This window comes from Callionymus lyra, chromosome 7 (genome assembly GCF_982586985.1).
Source record: "Callionymus lyra chromosome 7, fCalLyr1.hap1.1, whole genome shotgun sequence".
Lineage (NCBI taxonomy): Eukaryota > Metazoa > Chordata > Actinopteri > Syngnathiformes > Callionymidae > Callionymus > Callionymus lyra.
Window position 1 is genome coordinate 14,358,298 of NC_141824.1, and position 20,971 is coordinate 14,379,268.

The 20,971-nt window shown below is 38.2% G+C and overlaps 2 protein-coding genes across 7 annotated transcripts in view; one reads left to right on the plus strand and one right to left on the minus strand.

The window, feature by feature from the left end:
- LOC148075136 (cell surface glycoprotein MUC18-like) overlaps nt 1–20,971 on the minus strand; it is a 129,362-nt gene that overhangs the window by 62,416 nt on the left and 45,975 nt on the right. The gene's annotated exons all lie outside the window — the stretch shown is intronic.
- Nucleotides 12,372–20,971, plus strand: part of LOC148075137 (cell surface glycoprotein MUC18-like) — a 44,580-nt gene continuing 35,980 nt past the window's right edge. For all 3 annotated transcript variants that reach the window (XM_087795287.1, XM_087795288.1, XM_087795289.1), the window contains exon 1: nt 12,372–12,485. In XM_087795287.1, coding sequence (XP_087651413.1) covers nt 12,422–12,485 — 64 coding nt within the window. In that variant the 5' untranslated portion in view covers nt 12,372–12,421. The remainder of the gene's footprint in view (nt 12,486–20,971) is intronic.

The window sequence follows — 20,971 nt, forward strand, 5'->3', positions numbered from 1 at the left end:
ACTCCTTCGCGTGTACCGCCTTGGGAACCGGAACCACACAGGAGGTCTTCCACTGGACCGGGACCTTCTCCAGTTTGAGGCTCAGGTTGAAGATGTGTGTGACCAACTCACAAAGTTGATCAGCACAGTCCCTGAGCAGTCTGGGGCTGAGTCCATCTGGTCCAGCAGCTTTCCTGATCTTCAGTCGCCTTAATTCTCTCCTCACCTGTTCCGATGTAACAAAGAGAGGTGGCTGTGGGGGGTTGGGCAGCTGAGGCAGTAGGGCTTGTTGGGGTGGAGAAAGGTGGCTTGGAGGTGAGAACAGTTGGGGGGAGGGGGCTGAAGCAGGGGAAAAACAGCTTTGTGAAGAGTGAGGGGCAGAGGTGGAGGGGGGAGGGGGGCCCTGATCAAACCGGTTGAAATACTGGTTCAGTTCAGTGGCCCATCTTTGGTCTCCCCCTGCTGTGGCTCTGGCTCCACTCTGGCCATGACCTGAGATGTTCTTCAGGCCTTTCCACACATCCCTTGTGTTGCCCTGCGCCAGTTGCTCCTCCAGTTTCCCCTTGTATTCGTCCTTGGCCATCCTGATCGCCTTCTTGAGTTCACGCTGGACCTCCTTAAGCTCCTCTCTGCTCCCTGAAGCAAACACCCTCTTCTTCTTGTTCAGCAGAACTTGAAGTTGAGGGGTCACCCATGGCTTGGTGTTGGCAAAGCACCGCACCTTGCGGGTCGGTGTGACGTTGCCCTCACAGAACTTTATGTAATCTGTGGAATGGTCATTGAAGGTGTCGATGTCATCACCATGAGAGAACACGCTCCAGTCCGTAGACTCAAAGCAGTCTCTCAGCCTCTCCTTGGCTTCATCATTCCACATCTTAACAGTTCTTTTCTGTGCAGGCTGTCTCCTCACCATGGGAGTGTATTCAGGTCGCAGACGTATCAGGTTGTGATCAGAGCGGCCGAGGGGGGGCAGGGGGATGGAGGTGTAGGCACCTTTTACATTTGCATATAAAAGGTCCAGAGTCTTGTCCTCCCGGGTGTGGCACTTCACGTATTGTGTGAAAGTGGGAAGAATGGAGGAAAGTGAGGCATGGTTGAAATCTCCGTTAATGAGCAGGAGAGAGTTCGGGTGTTTGAGCTGCAGGTCCGACACTGAGGCGCTCAGCCTCTCGCTCGCTGCGGCTGCGTCCGCAGAGGGAGGAATGTAAACAGTGAACACAATCACATGTGAGAACTCCCTCGGGATGTAATACGGGCGGATGCCCACCGCAACGAACTCTATGTCCTTAGTGCACACTTGTTCTTTAATGGAGACATGAGCGGGATCGCTCCATCTCTCATTAATAAACACCGCCACTCCTCCTCCTCTCCTCTTTCCATCCATGTCCCGGTCCGCACGCACCATCTTGAACCCCTCCAGGGAAACAACAGAGTCTGGGATCTTCTCCGTCAGCCAGGTCTCCGTGAAACATAGAAGGCTGCTCTCCCGGAAGTCTCTCTGATGCCGGGTCAGCGCAGCAAGCTCGTCCGTTTTATTCACAATCGAACGTACATTTCCCATGATGATCGATGGAATAAAGGGACGGAACTTACGCTTATTCTCTTGTTTCATCCGACCTGCTCTGCATCCGCGTCTTTTTCTCTTGATTTCCACGGGAATCATCCATTCCGCGCTGAGAGAGAGAGCGGTGTTGCGCAACCCCAACAGCTGATCCCTTGTGTAAACAATAGACCCGCTGAGCGTGTCTGCCGACGGAGTTCCCAAAAGTGACGAAAATAGCAGAAAACCGTATGCAAAAGTTGTAAAAGTGGTCTCGTTTTGTGCACAACGGCAACAAGATCCGACCACTCTAAAGAAAAAATTAAAAAGACGCCAAAAAAAAGGAAAAAGTGTAATAAAAAGTAAGAAGAAAGAGGGAGCTGTTGTAACCAGCTGCTGCTCGTGCGGCGCCAATAAAGTTGGGAAAAATAGAAATAAGTTGATAAGTAAGAAAATGAAGTTGCAAAGAGATTAAATAACAGTTGAAAAAACAAAAAGAAAAAGCAGATAAAAAAAGAAAGCAATTGAGTTCAATAACTCGAGCAAAATTATATAATAATAATAATAATATAATAATAATATAATAAATAACATGATAATAATTAAATTATTACATTAAAATGTGAAAAAAGGTCATGAAAATGTTTTTGAAATATAAATAAAGGATAAATTCGCAAGTATGAAAAGTACTTTAATATCATTTTAAATAATCATTTAAATAAAATAAATAAATTTTTACTTTAAAATAAAAATTGTTAGATTGGAAACTATTATACACTATACGTATGCGCCATAGTTAAATTAATGCTAAAAGATAATCAAAATATAAAGTATAGGTTACTGGCTTCATCTAGGAGCTTGGACGTTTGAATACACATTCACAGTCAACATTTCACTCCAGACTGACACACTGTTTCAAGACAAGCTTGGAACAGACGTAGTCATGACAACGGATACTTGGACGTCTGTTTTATTGAACAGCAAAATACAAGTGTACTTCAATTAAACTCGTAGAATAAACAAACCAAGAAAGTCAGAATAATGTGTAATTTAGCGCCCTCTGTTGGCCATCACAGCAACTGTAAGAGTAAATCCTGTGTTCTATAGTCTCCCATTACCTCAGCCTTCTCTCCCTCAACTATAGCATCAGTTTCCTTCCTGGTCTTGAGCCTCATCCTCTCCATCTGAGCCGCTCTGAGATTTTAAATGTTCCCAGTCGGGGGGGGGAAGCTGCTCGATATGATCTTGGGAAATCCTGTTGGGAAGAATGAGGCAGCATTTGTTTGAGGTTTTTTTAACGGCAGCGCTGGGATGTGCAACAACTGCACCAGCAGCTATAAAAGGTCTTACGCCTCCCTTTTGTCTCGGGCTAAGATCTCGCTCACTTGTTCCTTATATGGCAGCGAGGTCCACTCGCAGGCCAGTGGTCGGCTTCCTCTGTTTGTCTTCTGGACGACCAAGTGCTGGGAGATGACAGAATAGAATGTCACAATTTTTCTAATTATTATAATTGAATTTAATTAATATACACGTAGATTTTGATATTCTTATTCTATTAGTTAAAACATATATTTTCTAAATTCAATATTCTCTAAGTCATAGCCTTTTATATTCAATATAAAATGTTATATATTGTTTCCACCAGACAATACCAAAATAGAGCTACTTGGTTGAATTTTTTAGCCAATCATGCGAGGTGCAGTTGATCATGTGACCACGTCCAAGTAGCTCGGTGCTCTTTTGGTTTTGTTTAGTAGAGCTATCATACCAACATTTTATATTAAATGTGTTTGTGGTATCCCTTGTGTTGTCTCTGGATCAAGGTGACCCAAAGGCCCAAAACCAAATGTGTTTGTAGTATCCCTTGTGTTATCTCTGGGTCAATGTGACCCCTAAGGCCCGAAGACAAATATGTTTGTGGTATCCCTGTGTTGTCTGTGGGTCAAGCTGAACGACCTCCCTGGCTTCCAGAAATACATATGGAGTTGTGGAAGTGGTTCACCTTGACCCAGAGACAACACAGGGAATACCACAAACATATTTGTTTTTGGGCATTGATGGAAAACATGTTAAATGTATGTTTATGAAATGTACTTAACCTCATATTATAAGTGTATCAATGCTGGTATTGTTTGTCTGCTTCATGTGTGAGAAGGAATTTGGGGAGACGTCTCTGTTCCAGGAACTGGACACTAAGGAGTAAACGCGAACCTTGACCTTGATGGTGTAAATTATCGAAGTGTGTTATTGTTCTGAACCTATGGAGTAAAATCATGTACGGCTTGTACAAGTATATTGTTGTGACTTTGAACTACATCTGCTGTCTGTTCTTGGAGTTTCAGCTCTAAGTTAGTATTCTAACCTAACAGGCCCTCGGGTCACTTTGACCCTGAGATAACGGTTTGAAGACTACAAATTAAAAAAATATTGAACTCAGAACATTTATATTGGAATTATTTTTATCTTAAATATTATTATTATTACAAGTGTATCAAACTAATTCACTAAAAAAAAGAAGATTTTTGAATTCAAGTATTTAAAACACATTTAACTTTTCAATAATTTAAATTATTAATAAAATAAAATAAAATGCTTAAAAAACAATGTTCAATAGAAAAATAAAATGTCAAACATTCAATATATTCTGATGACATTGATATACTTAGGATTTCTTATTCACTTTCAGTTTAAATAAAAGCCTTTTTATGAATATTATCTATCAAATAGAAAAAAAATAAAGTACTTGTATATCACATGTATCAACTCGGGTTAGTTTTAAATGAACAGATTATCTCCGGGTTGTCAACCTCAGCAACATTCTTAGAGAAAACAGCTAAATAACATGAAAAGACCAGGACAGGAAACAAGCGAGGACTGTGGCTGATGAATGTTGGACGGCAGACAAACACTTGACGTGTTTCCTTCAAAGGAAGGCCGAGGGCCTCTGGGGGTCTCATTAGGGTCTCACCTGCTGGGACACTTCCCCGTGGACCGACCCTGACAAATTCTTGTGTCTCTTCCTGTTCATCTTTGTTAAACCGAAGAGTTAAATAAAACCTCCCGACTTAAAATATGCGTTATTAAATATTGTTAATGTTAAATTTCAGTTCACACTAATAGAGACTAAAGTTTGGCATAATGATGTAAACCCAAAACCCCATCTGGGTCAAGTGCCCCCCCACTGAGCAGGGAAAAGACGGGGTAAGGGTTCAGAGGAACTTTCCTGTGTGACTCAAACAGATATGAATAGCATGACGAACGGCGAGGACGTCCCACAGCACGACATTCCTCTTCTTTTCAGGATCTTCTACTGTGTCTGTGCATCTGCAGGAAGTCCACGATGCTTCCTGCCTCCGTGAGTCATTCGTCCGAACTCACACCACAATGGAAGATGCGTCTGAAGTTTGTTTCGTTTAAAGAAAGGCAGGTTTAAAATTTGGCCTGGTTTTATGTCGCGGTCGATAAATCCGTGGATATTCAGAAGAAATCATGGAGTTCGAAGCAATGAAAAAAACAATATATATGGAAGTAATAAATGCTTGAATTTAATATTTAAAATGTTGAAACTTTCTATTTCTTTATCGAAATTTTCTGTTTTTCTTGCAGTGAACTACTTTTTGAATCATTGAATTAAATCTTGAAAGAGCGAATTTAGTTTAAAAAAAGAATATATTCAAGATAATTTTTATACACATAGAGTTTGAGATTCTTATTCCAATTATTCAAAAATATTTTTTCTAAATTCAATATTTTTCAATGCTTAACCTTTTAAATTCAATATAAAAATGTTAGTATAAAAGTGCCACGAGCCAATCATGCGTGGCGTAGATGATCATGTGACACATTACTATCAAGTGGTTGTAGAAATTATTGCAATTATTCAATTTTCTTTCAATGGAGCAATTATTGAATTAAATTAACCAAGTAAAAAAAAATGAAAAGTAAAGTCAATCATTCAATATTCTGATGGCACTGATGGTCTTCAAGTGGACGTCCAGAACCACAGCCATATTCCCTCTCCCTCGTGTCATTGAATGCATCGCGATTCACGTCTGCGATCGCATGTAATCACCATGGCGACGATCGCTCGCTCGCCGTCAAAGTGACTCTTTGTCATGTTGTGACGGAGTCCAGCAGAAATTCTCATCTCTCTCCCACTCGTCGCCCGAGCCCCCTCGCCGTACTCAAAGCCCCTCGGACAATGGTCGGCTCTCATGGTGCCAGAACTGCCCCCCAAAACAAGCGGCTCCCGGGTGTGTCCTCGCCGTCGAGAAAGAATGACTTCTTCACTGACTTCAGTAGGAATGAACTCCACCTTCCCTCGTTAATAAACAAGAGACTCATTATCCTACGGATCAACTTTGTTCTGTAACCAAATGTCTGTCCAGGGTGTCCCCCTGTGTAGCTGGGAGGGGGGGCCCTCTGTAATCTTTCAATAGTCAGAAAATACATACTAGAAAAAAGTCCTTGAAGTATTTTCAGTGTTTGGGAACTTTGTGGAGGAGGCTTCTTCCTGTCTTTATGATCTTTCACTCATTCCCAAACTCCATGCCCCCTAAAAATTCCCACATGCCCTCCCCAGGATGTATCGTATTAAGTCGGAGATGAAAGGGGACGGTTTGGGTCGTTCGTCTGCCCAGAATAATCCAGAGAATCCTCAGGGGGGGAGGATGATTCCCATGATTATTTACACGCTGTGTCCTCACGGCACATCGGTGGCGTTACACATTTTCTACGCCTGAAGCTGTTTGATGAGAACATTTTTTACCGCCACACAAACTTCTTATGAACACAATTCTCAGAAATTTTCATTAAGCTCCTTATTTAGCGCCTCGTATTATCTAAAACAAGTTTGATTTCTTTCAGTCGAAGACATTATTTAGCATTTTTGAAATGTCATTGTTTGCCGCTTTACGTGCACAACAAGGACAAAAATTAGAATCAAAGCTCTTCACCACAGAAAGTGGTGACAACTTCAAAAGATTTGTGGATCCAGATGGTTATTTGTGACACCACCATAATCGGTTCATATGGAAGTATATCAGTGTCATCAGAATATTGATCTTTTACATTTGACATTTCCAATATTAAAGCTTATTCATTCATTCATCATTCATTTTCAACCGTTTTATCCCTTACCGGGTCGCGGGGAGACTGGAGCCTATCCCAGTATCATAGGGTGAGAGGCAGGGGACACCCTGGACAGGACGCCAGTTTGTCGCAGGGCACACAAAGACTGACAACCATTCACACACACACTCTCATACCTACGGACAATTTCCAAAAGTTCTCAATCAACCTCTGTATGTTTTTGGACTGTGGGAGGAAACCGGAGTTCCTGGAGTAAACCCACGCATCACGGGGAGAACATACAGACTCTACACAGAAAGGTCACAAATGGGCTCGGCCTGGAAGCGTATTTCATTATTACCAAGCTACTCAATTGAACTTTCGGCCAATCATGCGACACACAGACGATCATGTGATCAAGAAGTTCGGCGCTCTTTTGGTATAGTCTGGTCGCACTATTACACCAATGATTATATTGAATTTAAAAGGCTACGAATTAAAAACCATTGAATTAAGAACGTTTTTAAAAAAAAAAAAAAATTGATTAAAACAAATTCTAATAATACAAAACAACACAAATTAAAGCCGTCAAATTAAGTTTTTATGCTTTGAAAAATCTGCCAAAAAGTTTAAACTTTTGAAATGTTTGATTGAATTGAATCATTTAATTTCCTCCTGGCTTCACGTGTACATGAACACAACATCACAGAGTTCATGTTATGTTATCAGCAACGCTGGAGTATTTCCATCTAAATACTGCAGCGGCTCATATCTTCAGGAGCAGATGCCCACGGATGGTTTTAAAAAGGAAAGAATAACAGAGCATCAATCGTATCTGTTTAACAGTCTGCTGACTTAAACCAGAGCTGGAATTGTTTTAGTTTGCCTGACTTTCACTAAAATAACACACCATGAATGAAACTTGAGAGAAGTTCAATGAAATCAAACAAAACCAAAGACGTGACGTCCTGTTTAATGTGTTACCATAGTTCCTTTATGGTTTATCATTCAATAATGTGTGTTTAAAATAATATGAAATTTTTTTTAATTACATTTATTTACATTAACATGCAAGTATCCACACATAATTTTTGGGTTGAAATTAAACTTCCGGCCGCTAGATGGCAGCAGTCATTACTTCCTCTACAGCCTGATGAACATTGAAATCCCACGACATCCCCGCTATGACTGAGGATGAGAGGATACAGTTGACTCCAACAGATTTTACAGTTTAATTATGGACACATTTTGGTTTCAAAACAAATGAAAGCAGTTACAACTTACGTTCTGAAAACTCCCTGCATTAAACAAGTAGTGGCCATCAAAGTTTTACTTGTTTAAACGAACCGGATGTATCTAGTAATATTTATTTGAACTTACTACTCAACATTACATACAACCCTCTCCCTAAGAGCGACATAAACAATGCTTTGCCGCCCAACCAGCCAATCACAGCCGGTGATCATTTCTGACATTGACGTAGAATTTAAATATAGTATTGTAGTGACTAGAGGTGTTAGAAAATATTGACATGATGATAAATACTCGATATTCTTTCCCACGAAACTGTATTGCTATTCAATATCACTTAGTGTATTTTTCTTTTTCATAAATAAAAAACCCTGAAACATGTATATTTAGATAGATAGTAAATTGATAGATGGATATTGTAGCATAAGTCTGAAGTGTATATGGTGAAGTAAAATTAAAATGCAAGTATACACATCATTTTGGGGTTAAAATTAAACTTCCGGCCGCTAGTCATTACTTTCTCCACAGCCTGCTGAACATTGAAATCCCACGACATCCCCGCTATGACTGAGAACGAGAGGATACAGTGACTCCAGCAGCTTTTAAAGCTGATGTTTGGACACATTTTGGTTTCAAAACAAATGAAAGAAGTTACGACTTCGTCAAGAGTCATGTGGTCTGTAAATTCTGCAACACCAGAGTCAAGTACTCGACAATACTTCAAATATATTCTTGTTCCAACAGTATCCCAATATTGGTTCCCCTGTATTGTGATGCGTATCGTATCGCCAGATTCTTGACAATACACACCCCTAGCAGCGACCAATCAACAGTCACTAAATAAAAGCAGTTTGTAGAAAGGCATCATACAAGTTCACTGTGTTTTTGGCTCCGTAAGTAAGGTGGGTGTGATTACTGCCTCCAGCTGAGTTCTGTGGTTATGTAGTTAAAAAATGTGAGAAACTTTACAGTTCCTGTCTGTAGCTTGGTAGAATATATTTAGATATGTAGTACTGTGTGCAAAAGAAAAATCTGTGAAATTAAGATATGGCGAGAAACGACTGTATTGAAGATATAGTTTATAGCAATATCAAAGTGAGGTCAAGTATATCAACGATCTATCTGTCTATCTATCTGTCTATTCATCCGTCTATCCATCTATCCGTCTGTCCGTCCGTCCATCCGTCCGTCATCTACTATCATTAGTACACTATATATACTATCTTACTATTAACTATCTTGTAAGTAAAGGCTAAGTTAGTATATATAGTAAAATGTATAAAGGATTTGTTTATATAATCATGTAATGACTGCAATATTCAATGTATTGGACGGAGATTTGCACAATGTTTTGAGCTTCATTTTCCAACAATTCAATTCATGATCGTGTTTCTTTCATTTCAAGGCTTGTGACCCTCAGTGAGAGCAGAGGTTCTCCCTCTCATCTCAGCTCACGAGCACGTTACCAACTCTCTATTTCGGGGAATAACACGGAACATTTTGGTCAACAATCTTTAACCCTTTACGTCAAAAGCCTCATCAGTTATTTCTCGATCAGTTGTTCTGATAAATCCAAAAATTAGATGCTGGTAAACTTGAATTGAGATGGACCAACTGCTCTTCTTCACAAGCTGCTGGAGCTGATTTGGAAAAAAGCTGGAATGACAGTTGGAAGGCGAACACATGCTCAAGTTTTTCTGTCAGGAAAAGGTTGGAGATCAGCGACTTTCTTTCATCCTCTTCCAAGTTCACAGCCCGTGATGGCTGACGACGGATCAGATCATGTCGAGATGAAACTACTGCGGTAGCCGCGCAGACACCGCGAGGCCGAACACGAATATCTGCTCAGATAACTGTGGAATCTGTTCATGAGCTGAAGGCGACAGTCACAAGTTTTTAAACACTGTTGTTGAACCTTTATTTAGGAACGATTAGAAAGCACATATTGTGATTCCCAGGCAACAACAAACAAGACAAAGTTATAAATACCAGCTATAAACTAAATAGTGGTAAAGATAAATTCATGTTTATATGACAAATGACACCAGTGTTACAATAAAAACACACAATAGTACATTTATTATATACTTATCAATGAATTTTATGTATAGAATATAAATAATGTATCTTTTTTTTTATTGTGAGGCAGCTCTCATTATTCATATAAACATAAATGTATCTTTACCTCTAATAGACACACACACACACACACACACACACACACACACACACACACACACACACACACACACACACACACACACACACACACACACACACACACACACACACACACACACACACACACACACACATATATATATAAAAGGCTACGTATAAAATGAATGCTTGCTCGAAGCATTTCCTACATCTCACAACGTTTATTAATACTAATACTGATCTCAATATAGACTGATCTGCGATAATATATACATTTATTATTATTATATTTTATTAGACTTGCATTGTATTTACCCCAGAACATCTCACTGCATATATGAGCCACACTGTGTTTTATTTTTAATGTGTTGAATATAAAGGATTTTACTTTAAGTCCATCAATAATCCAGAATAAGATGTCACCTAATAGTATGTCCAGTTTTTGTCTTATGTACTATTAAACTACAAATACTTAAATTATATTAGAAGTGTTTTTATTGCGTAATCAAACAACTGATTTTATGTTTCTTTCCAGCGACAATGGGGGCTTTTAATTTCTGCTATGCTACTGTAAATTTAGTTCAAAATGTTATGATCCTACTTTGAATGTCAAGTGCTCTTTATTTAACTCTGGCAGTTTGTTATGATTATGTAAAGCCCTGTTTGTGGGTGCCCTGTTACCTTTTGGCAGCTTTATTCCCTCCAACCACACGCCCCTAAAACGCCAGATTGTTTTGGACGTGCGGCCAAGAGATCAACAGCGAGTGAGTGAAGCGTGGGAGGTCAAAACAAAACCCTGTAAATGATATTCGGGAGTCAGTGAGACCATATTAAGAAGAAGAGAAAAGGGGAGTAAAACTCACGGCTCTTTCCCACTTAGATGAAGATAAGAAGATGAATATGATGCTTTAATGGTGAGAAATGTCTTCTTGCAGAAACACCTCCTGGTCTGAAGGACAGAAAAAGCACTCTTGAGGTATTTAGTGTAGGAAGAGACTACTTTTACTTTACTGTACTCCTGTCTATAAATACTAATTCTGAGCTTGATATAGACTGAGGTGCATTCATTCATTGACCTTCATAAATAAGTTAATAAATAATGTAATATTGTTTTTTAACACCTCTGTAATGTAACCAGATCATTTGATACATAAAGCATAGATTTATTTTCGAATATTGTCATAAAATGTCCTCAATACATTATTACAATTTAGAAGTTTATTATTAAATGGGAGAATTAAGGGATTTTTATGGCTATTTTCACCTCAGAATGACAACTGTAACCGCTTCACTTCAGCAGAATGAGTGCACGAATGCTCCTACCCAGTTGCAAAACAAATAGACTCAGGGACTCATTCATTTCTCGGGCTATTAAATTGTACAATTCTGAGTTTGGGGGCAGGAGTGGAGTGAGAGTATCTGGATGTTCTTTTCTATGTTAGTCTTTGTATCCTTTGTCTTTTATTTGTATTTTTCTATTTTTATATCTATTTTTCTTTGATCTATGTTCTTTATCTTTATCTTTAGACTTTGATTGTATCATCTTGTTCTTTCTCTTTGTTTTTGTTCTTATTTTATTTTTGATTTATTTTTTTATGAAAAATTGCTGTATTTGCTGTGGCTATTGGAAAAAAACAATTTCCCGAAGGAGACCTTCTGAGGGATCAATAAAGTTCTACCTTACCTTACCTTACCTTACTTCCCTTTACTGTTGAATTTTGTCATTTTAAAGACAGTTTCAGTTACAACAGATCACAACTTGTCAACTTGGCAACTGGAAGTGTTGCACAGTGTGTTTTAAAAAAGAGAAACATGTGAATGTTGTTGTGTAAAACTTCAGGTCTGACATAAACCTTTATAATTATGAACCACTGGCTTATCAAGAATTAATAGCATTGTATTAAAAATGACTTAAAGTACTCAATTATTTATGTTTACAATGACAGAAATTCACATTATACACGTTTTGATCCTTTAAAAAGACTTTTAAACTCCATTTAATAAGCTTAAAAAAATAAACTGGACAAGGGTTTTCATAGAAGGACCATTGTACTTATTTATAAACGTATTTATTAGAATGTTGACGAGATAAAAGAAGTTAAAGACATTTATCAGTTTATCTGAGGTGTGCCGCCTCCTCCTCCACACTGTAAAAAACAACATCCCACTCACCTTTTGAGGTCCTTCCTTTCTCACTTTTTAAATTTAAAAACGTATTTTAAGATAATTATATTAGTTTGCTTTTAAATACCGGGGTATTTAACTAAAGTGAAAACAAGTCTGATGTTTCTAGGAGGTCTCTGAACGTCTCAGTTTGAAGGTTCGCCATGTTAATCTTTTACAGCGTGGACCTCCTCCTGCTCCAGCTGCTGCTCCGTCGGTGCAGGAGGTTCTTCAGTCTCTTCACGCCCGGACACAAGCATGGCTGTACGGACGCTCGTCTCTGCTCTCGCCGGACTCCTGGTCCTCCTGCTCGCCCGGGGAGGTGAGTCACAACCAGCCGCTGCATGAAACTTTTGACGCGACATCTTTATTGTGCAAACTTTAGATTTTTCACTTCATAGTTTAGAAGATTCTTTTTTTTCCCGAAAACATTTTTTTATTAGAACAGCAACTGTTATCAATAGAATAATAACGAAAATTGATTTTATGGATCCGTTTTGTTGTTTATTAAACTATAGAAGTGTTTTTTTATGATGCAGAACTAAAATGAAAGTTTAAGTTCAAAACACAAGAACTGATGCAAACTTACATTCAACGAGAGTCTGGGACACCCTGGAAAGGCATTTATTATTGAATAATTATTTAAGGAAATGTTTAAAACTTTAAACAGAGAAAAAAAAACACATTTTGACTAGATGTTTTAAAAAAAACAACATTATTTTTACATCCTTAAAGCACTCTTGAGATATTGAATGTACTAAGAGACTACTTTTATGTATTTTGACATCAACATAGATTATGGTTAACTCTAAATCCACGTCATTACTCATCATAAGTATGTTTAGATTTACAAGTTCAATAAACATGTTTCTCTGATTAATCTCATTCAGATTTTTGGAACGTTTTTCTCTCATGTTAAAGTCAAATACTTGTTATTTTATCACCGACTCTTTCATCTAAACGACTGCTGCTAAAAGAGTGATAAAAAAAACAAACATCTTTGTTCAAAGCCGGACAGCTGAAGTGTGAAAATAGAGTCGGCGTATAATGCAGAGGAATGATGTGTAATTGGCTCAGTGTATGAAGAGAGTCTTGTTCCATCAACGGCACATATTTTTAGCGTGGTCGCTCTGCTTTCTATCAACGGCCGTCTCTTCCCAGCTGCCTCCCTGTTTCTGTCACACCAGTCAAACACACTCTCTGAGGGATGTGCATCTCCCCTGCTCAGTGTGTGAGAGGTTCACAACTTTTTTTTAAAATTTGTTGTCAGAAGTTCTCTCCTGACCTGCGGTGATTGTTCTAATCCTGCGGGTCACTTTGTCTTTGAGAGTCACTTCCTTTCTTATTTCCAACGTTCCACCGGCCCACCTCCTGACGGACGATTGTTTATGACCACGTGACCTATCCACACCTTCTCCTCGTATTGTCCCGATCTCCTGTCTGACACGAACCAGAAACCACCGGCTGTGACCTCCACAGACTCCCTGTGACCTTGGGAACTTTCTTTCCTGGAGCTTTAATGTGATCAGTGACCAACTGATCCTTATATACAGTTGGATTGTTTGTGTGTTTATCCAAGAGTTTAAGGGATTGTGCGAGACACGCGCACACATATTTTGGATTGTCGTATCATTGTGGATCTATCAGCTGTGTGTCAGGATGTGGCTCAAGTTAATCGTCTCATGTCTACATTTCAGCCTCAGATCGATGACACTATAACTTAGAAAATATCAAAAACCCTTAAACACCCCTTTTTCACGATTCTACTACAATATTCAACAGCACTGTTTTTGAAATTTACAATTAAGATGCAAATATTCATCGTGTTTTTCATCTTGTATTGCTATTAAACTTTGACTGAGGACAAGAGGATACAGTCTGTCTCCAGCAGCTTTTAAAGCTGATATTTGGACATATTTGGTTTCAAAACAAATGAAAGCTGTTACGACTTCGTCAAGAGTCATTCCACAACGCCAGTGAAAGTACTCGGACAGTACTATAAATATATATTTTTTCTACACACAGTATATCACAATATACGGTGTCCTGTATCATATTGGCTGAAACCAAAGCAGGATCGTTTTCTGCCTTTTATTAAACAGTCTCCTCCACACCGACATAAACTTTATTTTTATCCGTCCCGCTACATTTCCGAAGATTCTCTTGAGGACGATCGATGTTTATTCACTTTGTACAGAGTTGTAAATAAATAAACAATACAGTGGGATTAGAAACTAACATCTGCAGCCACATCACCGTCACTTTAATGGAATATTTCTTCACAACTTCATCGATTTATGTGGCGAGAAAGCTTCTGTTACGGGACCAGGAGACTCCCTGAACAGGTGGTCTGGGTTTATGGAAGCGTTTTTATTTTATATCTCAACAACAACAAAAACAATGCCTCATATAAGTGTTGATCTAGAACTGATGATGTCTCTTTGTAGCACCAAGTTAGATGGATGTTGGAATAATTTGATTTCTCATTTATTAAAACATCTCATTTGTAAACGCTGAAGGTTCTTTTTGTTCAGTTTTGTTTGGGTCTTTTGTGAGCGTTCCCATGTTGAACGAACACATGTGTCGCGCCTTTGTCTCGCACTGGTGATGACATCATAGGAAAGGCGGCACGGTGTCGAAGCGACCCCTGATAAGGATAGTATTTGCTTCCTGTGACATCACTACATCGAGTCTGACCAGATCTGACCTCTCTCATCTAGAGGGTCAGCGCTGAGAGGAGCTTGATCTGGGTTCCATGAGCTCAAACAACTGCTGCTCTTCAGATGCTGGAGCTCAACACAATGGTCGTCCTTGTTGTACTTGAACGCAGCACGGACGACGGAGAGGCCAGTGTGCGAGGATTAGTTGTAATGAAGTCATTCCGCATGGATGACAGTTCATTACCTAATGATGGGCATATTTGTTGCATCACAGTTGTGGTGGATTTGTAAAAACTTCACAGTTTAATTCAAACTCACTTACTTCATAAAGTGCATCGACTAAATGAGGAAGTTAACTTCAGTCAATTCAGTCGTACTTAGAAAATGATACATAATATGCTCAAATAAACAGTTACCATAACAGTTCTGGTAACTGGTTAAGGTTCTGTTTTCAGGAGAAAAGATAAGTAAAAAGAACAACTCTGAAAGACTAAATTAGCTTTTGACTCTTGACAAGTTAAGGCGATGACGTCTACTAAAATAATAAGCCTTTAAACCAGCAGGGGTGAGAGAAAATATTAATGTATTTTTTAGTTGACGATACCATATCGATATTCAACAGCACTGAACCTTTTTAAAAAATGCAAATTTTCACGCCATTTGTCCATTTCTGTGTTGGAATTTAACTTCCGGCCACTAGATGACCTATTTTTTTGCGACACCTTATCGATATTTAACAGAACTTTTTAATTTAAACATTTTTGCACTTGGCATACAAACATTGAAATCTTTTTGTTTATTTGTGTGTTGCAATTAAACTTTGGCTAAAGAAAGTACTGAGGACAAGAGGATACAGTGGACTCCAGTAACTTTTAAAGCTGATATTTGGACTTATTTTGGACTTAAACAAAAGCAGTTACAACTTCGTCAAGAGTCAAGTGGTCTGTAAATTCTGCAAAACATACACATCAACAATACTACAAATATAAGTTTTGTTACTACAGTATCCCAATATATGTAAATTTACCGTATTGATTCCCCTTTTGTATCACCATATTCTTGAAAATACGTAACCTTATGAACTAATGACAATGAGTAAAGCATAAACTGTTTATGAAAGTTACAACATGTAAGAATTTCCCAGACTGGGTCAATTTATAGGCAAAGAAAAGATAAACATGTGCTTTCTTTCTTTATGGCTGTGTTTGTGTGTGTGTGTGTCACTGAGTGTGTGTAGCAACATTAAGTGGTTCATTACCACAACGTTTCTTCAGCGTTTATTGTCGTATGTGATTGAACTGTCGTCCAATCTTGTGACCGATATCGACCGCGAGTCTGCTGTAATCCAATGATAAATCCAATAATGCAGTTGCTTGACAATAGTCGTTGATGTCAGTGAGTTAGAAGATACTCAGAGAACCAGACAGAAAATATGAAGGAGAAATGAAACCTCGATGATGTCATGAACTAGAAACATTCCTGCAGTATATGTGAAAGTCTTAACCTCGTGACCCGACAAGATAATGTTCCACTCATCGGTACGCATGGTGTCGTGGCTTTTACTTGTCTCCAGGCACCGGACAACAGTGTGTTCTTTATGTCGCCAGAGTCAGAAGAACTTAAAGGTTAACTAGAAGGTGCTTTCTTCAGACTCACCCCTCCAAGCCACAGCTCCAGAATAATGCAGAATTGTTCAAAAGCCAATTTTGGCGAGGCTGAGACTGAGAGAGAGACTGAAGTTGATTTCTATACCTTTTGTTCATCATTTTGATCGGTAGGTTTGAAATAATCGAAACATGCGTCGTCATTCGTGCTGTTTTAGTTTTGTCAATAGAATTTTATTGGAAAAAAATGAATGTTATAATCACCGTCATATTCCAAATGTGTCATTTTTAAGGATGAAATAATTCAGTATGATATAGTTTCAAACACAGACAAAAAAGATTACGTCTTATGTGTATATATAAAAATAAATACAGATTAAATATATTTAAAGGGCAACTAATGTGTTGTTAAAGAGTCTCTTAAATAGATAATTGACCTCTATTGTATCATCAGTTTGTGACTGTTTGTACAAAACTCTATTTTCATTGAAATATTTATATTACGAAATTTGCTTAAGCTCCGCCCCCTAAAATACTTTGTTTTCTGGAGATTAAATCTTGTTAACCATAACTAAATCCACTCTGCTTTGATTGGTCAAACTTCAAGGTTTGTCCCCTTGTGTCATCAATCCCGGAAGTCTCCACCTCCAAAAGACTCGTTGTATAAACGAAGCGTAACTTCTCGTTCACTGAGATTTCATACAAGGGAGAATTTTATAAAGTAAAAACCACAAAACCTTTTGAAGCAATATAGAGAAATCAATTCTGCTTCAAAGAAATCTCCATTAGTATGTGCTTCTACTGTAGACGTCTCACTGCTGTGGCTGCTAATACTTATTCAGCATCACTTCTCCTCCAATTGTCAACAATCCTGGATTATATCTTATATATTTATGTTATGTTAACCTCTTTTGTGTTTCAATAACATCACGACCACCCAGTCTGAGACGTTTACACAACTATCAACAACTTTTCCATCGTTCGATTCACCGTTGTTTAACCACCTGTCTGTTGGTCATTCCTCTTTCATACCTTTTAAAGTTATATATAAAAAAAATGGAGAAAACAATCTGATTAAAGTGGCGTGTGTTTTTATTGTTTAGTCATATCTTATCTTATGTAAAGGTCAACGCGGCTGCATCTGTCCAGAACCTTTTAGTTTGGTTGCTTCTGCTTCTTGTCTTTCACGATCGTTCCACTGTTTTATGTAAACAAAAGGTTTCCTTCTCCTCTTCCGCTGCTGCCGCTCACATGAATTACATCCATTATCACCATTACCTCAGTCAATATGTTGGTGTTGAAACACTTTCTGATGTCGTCACTCAGCTTTTTGTTCACCGTGCAGCAGCTTGTTTTCTGAGGTAAGGAAGGCAGACGGGTCTGACTCACATAAACACCTTTTTTTTAAATTCACACTAGTGTCACACTATTACTATTATCAGTTATTAGAATCTGTTCAGGCCATGGTATTATAAGCCTTGTGTCATCTCAACAGTCTTATAAAAGTTACTTGTGTATTGTCAGTAAAAACAGTGTTTTCAGGAGTATTTTTTGACCTTGATGAATCCTAAATAACAACTGGATGCATCAAGTGCTGCATGAATTAATCCATCTCTGGTTTGTTATTTCCTTTTATATTGATTTTATTTCTTTCCGTAAGTAAGTAAGTTGCTAGAAATCAAACAATGGCTGAGTGAAAACACTCTACAGCTAAATGTGGACAAAACTGAAACTCTGGTGATTGCTCCTGATGATAAGATTCCAGGGTTGAGTCAGTACTTGGGTGACTTAGGTCAGTCTGTCAAACTGAGCCTGAGAAACCTGGGTGTTGTATTTGATAAAGACATGTCTCTTGTTCGACACTGCAGAAAACTGACCAGAAACTGTTTCCTTCAACTGAGAAAAATCTCTAAACTTAGGAAAATGTTGTCGGAACATGATCTGGAGCTTGTAATCCATGCGTTTGTTTCTTCTCGTCTGGACTATTGTAACAGTTTGTTTTCATGTCATGTCAAGAAGGATCTGTCTCGCCTGCAGTTGATTCAGAACTCTGCAGCGAGAATTCTAACCTGCTCAAGTAGAAGAACTCACATCTCTCCGGTCCTTAAAACTCTTCACTGGCTTCCAGTTTCTTTCAGGATCAACTTTAAAATTCTGGTTCTTACTTTCAGATCTATTCATGGTCAGGCTCCTCCTTACATCACTGATCTGATCCAGCCTTACACCCCAGCTCGGGCTCTGAGGTCTGTGGATCAAAATCTACTTATGGTTCCACGCACACGGCTCAGGACCAGAGGAGAGAAATCTTTTCAGGCTGTTGCTCCTAAGCTTTGGAACAATCTTCCTCTCTCTTTGCGCTTGATGGATCTACTGACTCCTTTAAGAAACATCTTAAGACGTTTCTATTTGTTCAGGCTTTTCCTTGAATTTCTCGAACTCCTGTGTTGTTCTCAGTATTATCTTGATCTTTAAAGTATGTACTTTTTTGAGTATTGTTTTGATTGTTTAAGCGCTTTGTGACCCTGGTCTCGAAAAGCGCTATATAAATAAATATTACTTACTTACTTACTTACTAAGTAATAGCTATTTGTAAAGTGCCTTTCTAGACCAGGGTCACAAAGTGCTTTAACAATCTAAAGCAATACACAGTTAAAAATACCTACAAATTAAAAAAAAACAACTCTTATATAAAACAAACACAGGAGCTGCAGAAAATTAGGAAACACTCAAAAGTAAACATCTAAAACATCTCCTTTTTGATTTGACTTGTGTATGTTTTCAGATTGAATTTCAATATTATTTTTAATTTTTTTTTATTATATTTAATTCTGCAAAATTAATTTTAAGGATAAACAATTTAGAAATCATTAAACGATATAAAATGTATAATATATGTTTAAATTAATATTGAAAAATTGTGTTTTGATCCAGAACAGAAAGTTAATACTGTACCAAAAGCTTCAAAAGAATATCAAGATAAAATAATAATAATTAAAACATTGCTATTGTAACTAAAATATCTTCGAATATTCTTTCTGGTTCGATTCAGTTTTCATAAAGGCTACATGTGGTCGGACAAAGGTCTGATAAAAGGTGCTTTGTAGTTGAGTTAAGTGTTGCAGATGGTTTTGCACATTTCTTTCTTTAACCTTTAATAGATAACACAAGAGAACTCGCCTTCATTTTTTCACTCGGCCTTGATTTTGCAAGAATTTGCCTTTTTTTTTACTACTGCTGCACACGTGTTGCAGTATTTCATGCACTTTTCTGTCATCTGTTGCTCCTTGTACACCTCCAGAGCCGATTGTATCGTCTGATTTAGTGTTCAGCTTTGAAGAAGCCGCTTTTAAATCTATGTGGGTTTGGATCACATGGACAACTGCATACACCTGGTACACACACTGTAATAATCATTGGGCCATTGTGTGTTTCATTTTTAATTTTTATTATTATAATTGGTGAAAAGAGAAAACGTAATCCCGATGAGCAAACGTGTTTTTTCTCTTCCCCTCTTGTCTCTTTAGAGATTAGGGTTGTCAAAAGTATAGAAAACTTGTTATTGCTATTGTTTTTGTTACTATAAATATTAACCTGTGTTTGTGCTTATTCTTGTGCTAGTTGTAAGAGAGGTTCTTTTTTGCATGTTTTCTTGTTCATAAAGTTATTTATTTTACTTTTTTATTAACCTTCTGGTATCACAAAGTCTATCGAATATCCAGTATTATTGTATCGTATCTGTATCAAGTTGAACATTTTAGTGTTGTGACAACCCTAATAGATATTTTAGTCTTCATTCATTCATTCATCAGCCAATTAGCTTCTTTTAGAGATTGAACACATGAACTCATACTTTCCTTTTATCTACCACTGCATGTATATCTTGGTGCCTTGGAACAGCAAGTATCAAACATCATAGTTATATTACCAAGCGATAAAGGCAACAAACTTCAGATTTATTTGTCACTTGGTAGCAAGAAAACTGGAAATTAAAAAAACAAAAACAAATCAACCCAAGATTTGTACTACGTGTAATGTCATTTTATCTTTGTCACAATTGATCTTACAAACTTGATATAAAATAAACAGTATTGAAAATACTGGATCGGTACCAACACTACCACCTGTACAATTGGCTTGTCGTGATGCTCCTCTACACACCAAGATGGTAGCAAGATCTTTTTCCATGTACTGTCAACAGAAATACATTTCCTGCCGACAACCATCTTTCTCTTCCAATGTCGTCATGTGTACCCCCTTCGCTGGGAAGTGGAATGTTCCTGAATGGGAACTTCCACAATCCCCAGCTGCAGGAACCTTCGTTAAGAAGCCACTGTAATGGACGTGTCGAAGCCACTTGAGTGGAAAACAATGCGAATGCAAACAGGATGAAGGATTTCTGTTGTCGTCTTTAAGGGGTTTTGGTGTGGTTCTTTCCTACTGTGTGACGTTTGGCCCTTTAACACTGAATAGCAGGATGCAAACATTCCCTCCATCCCTGGTCCCGCCCACTGCCTGGTTTACGTTATCACGATAAGTCATTGTAT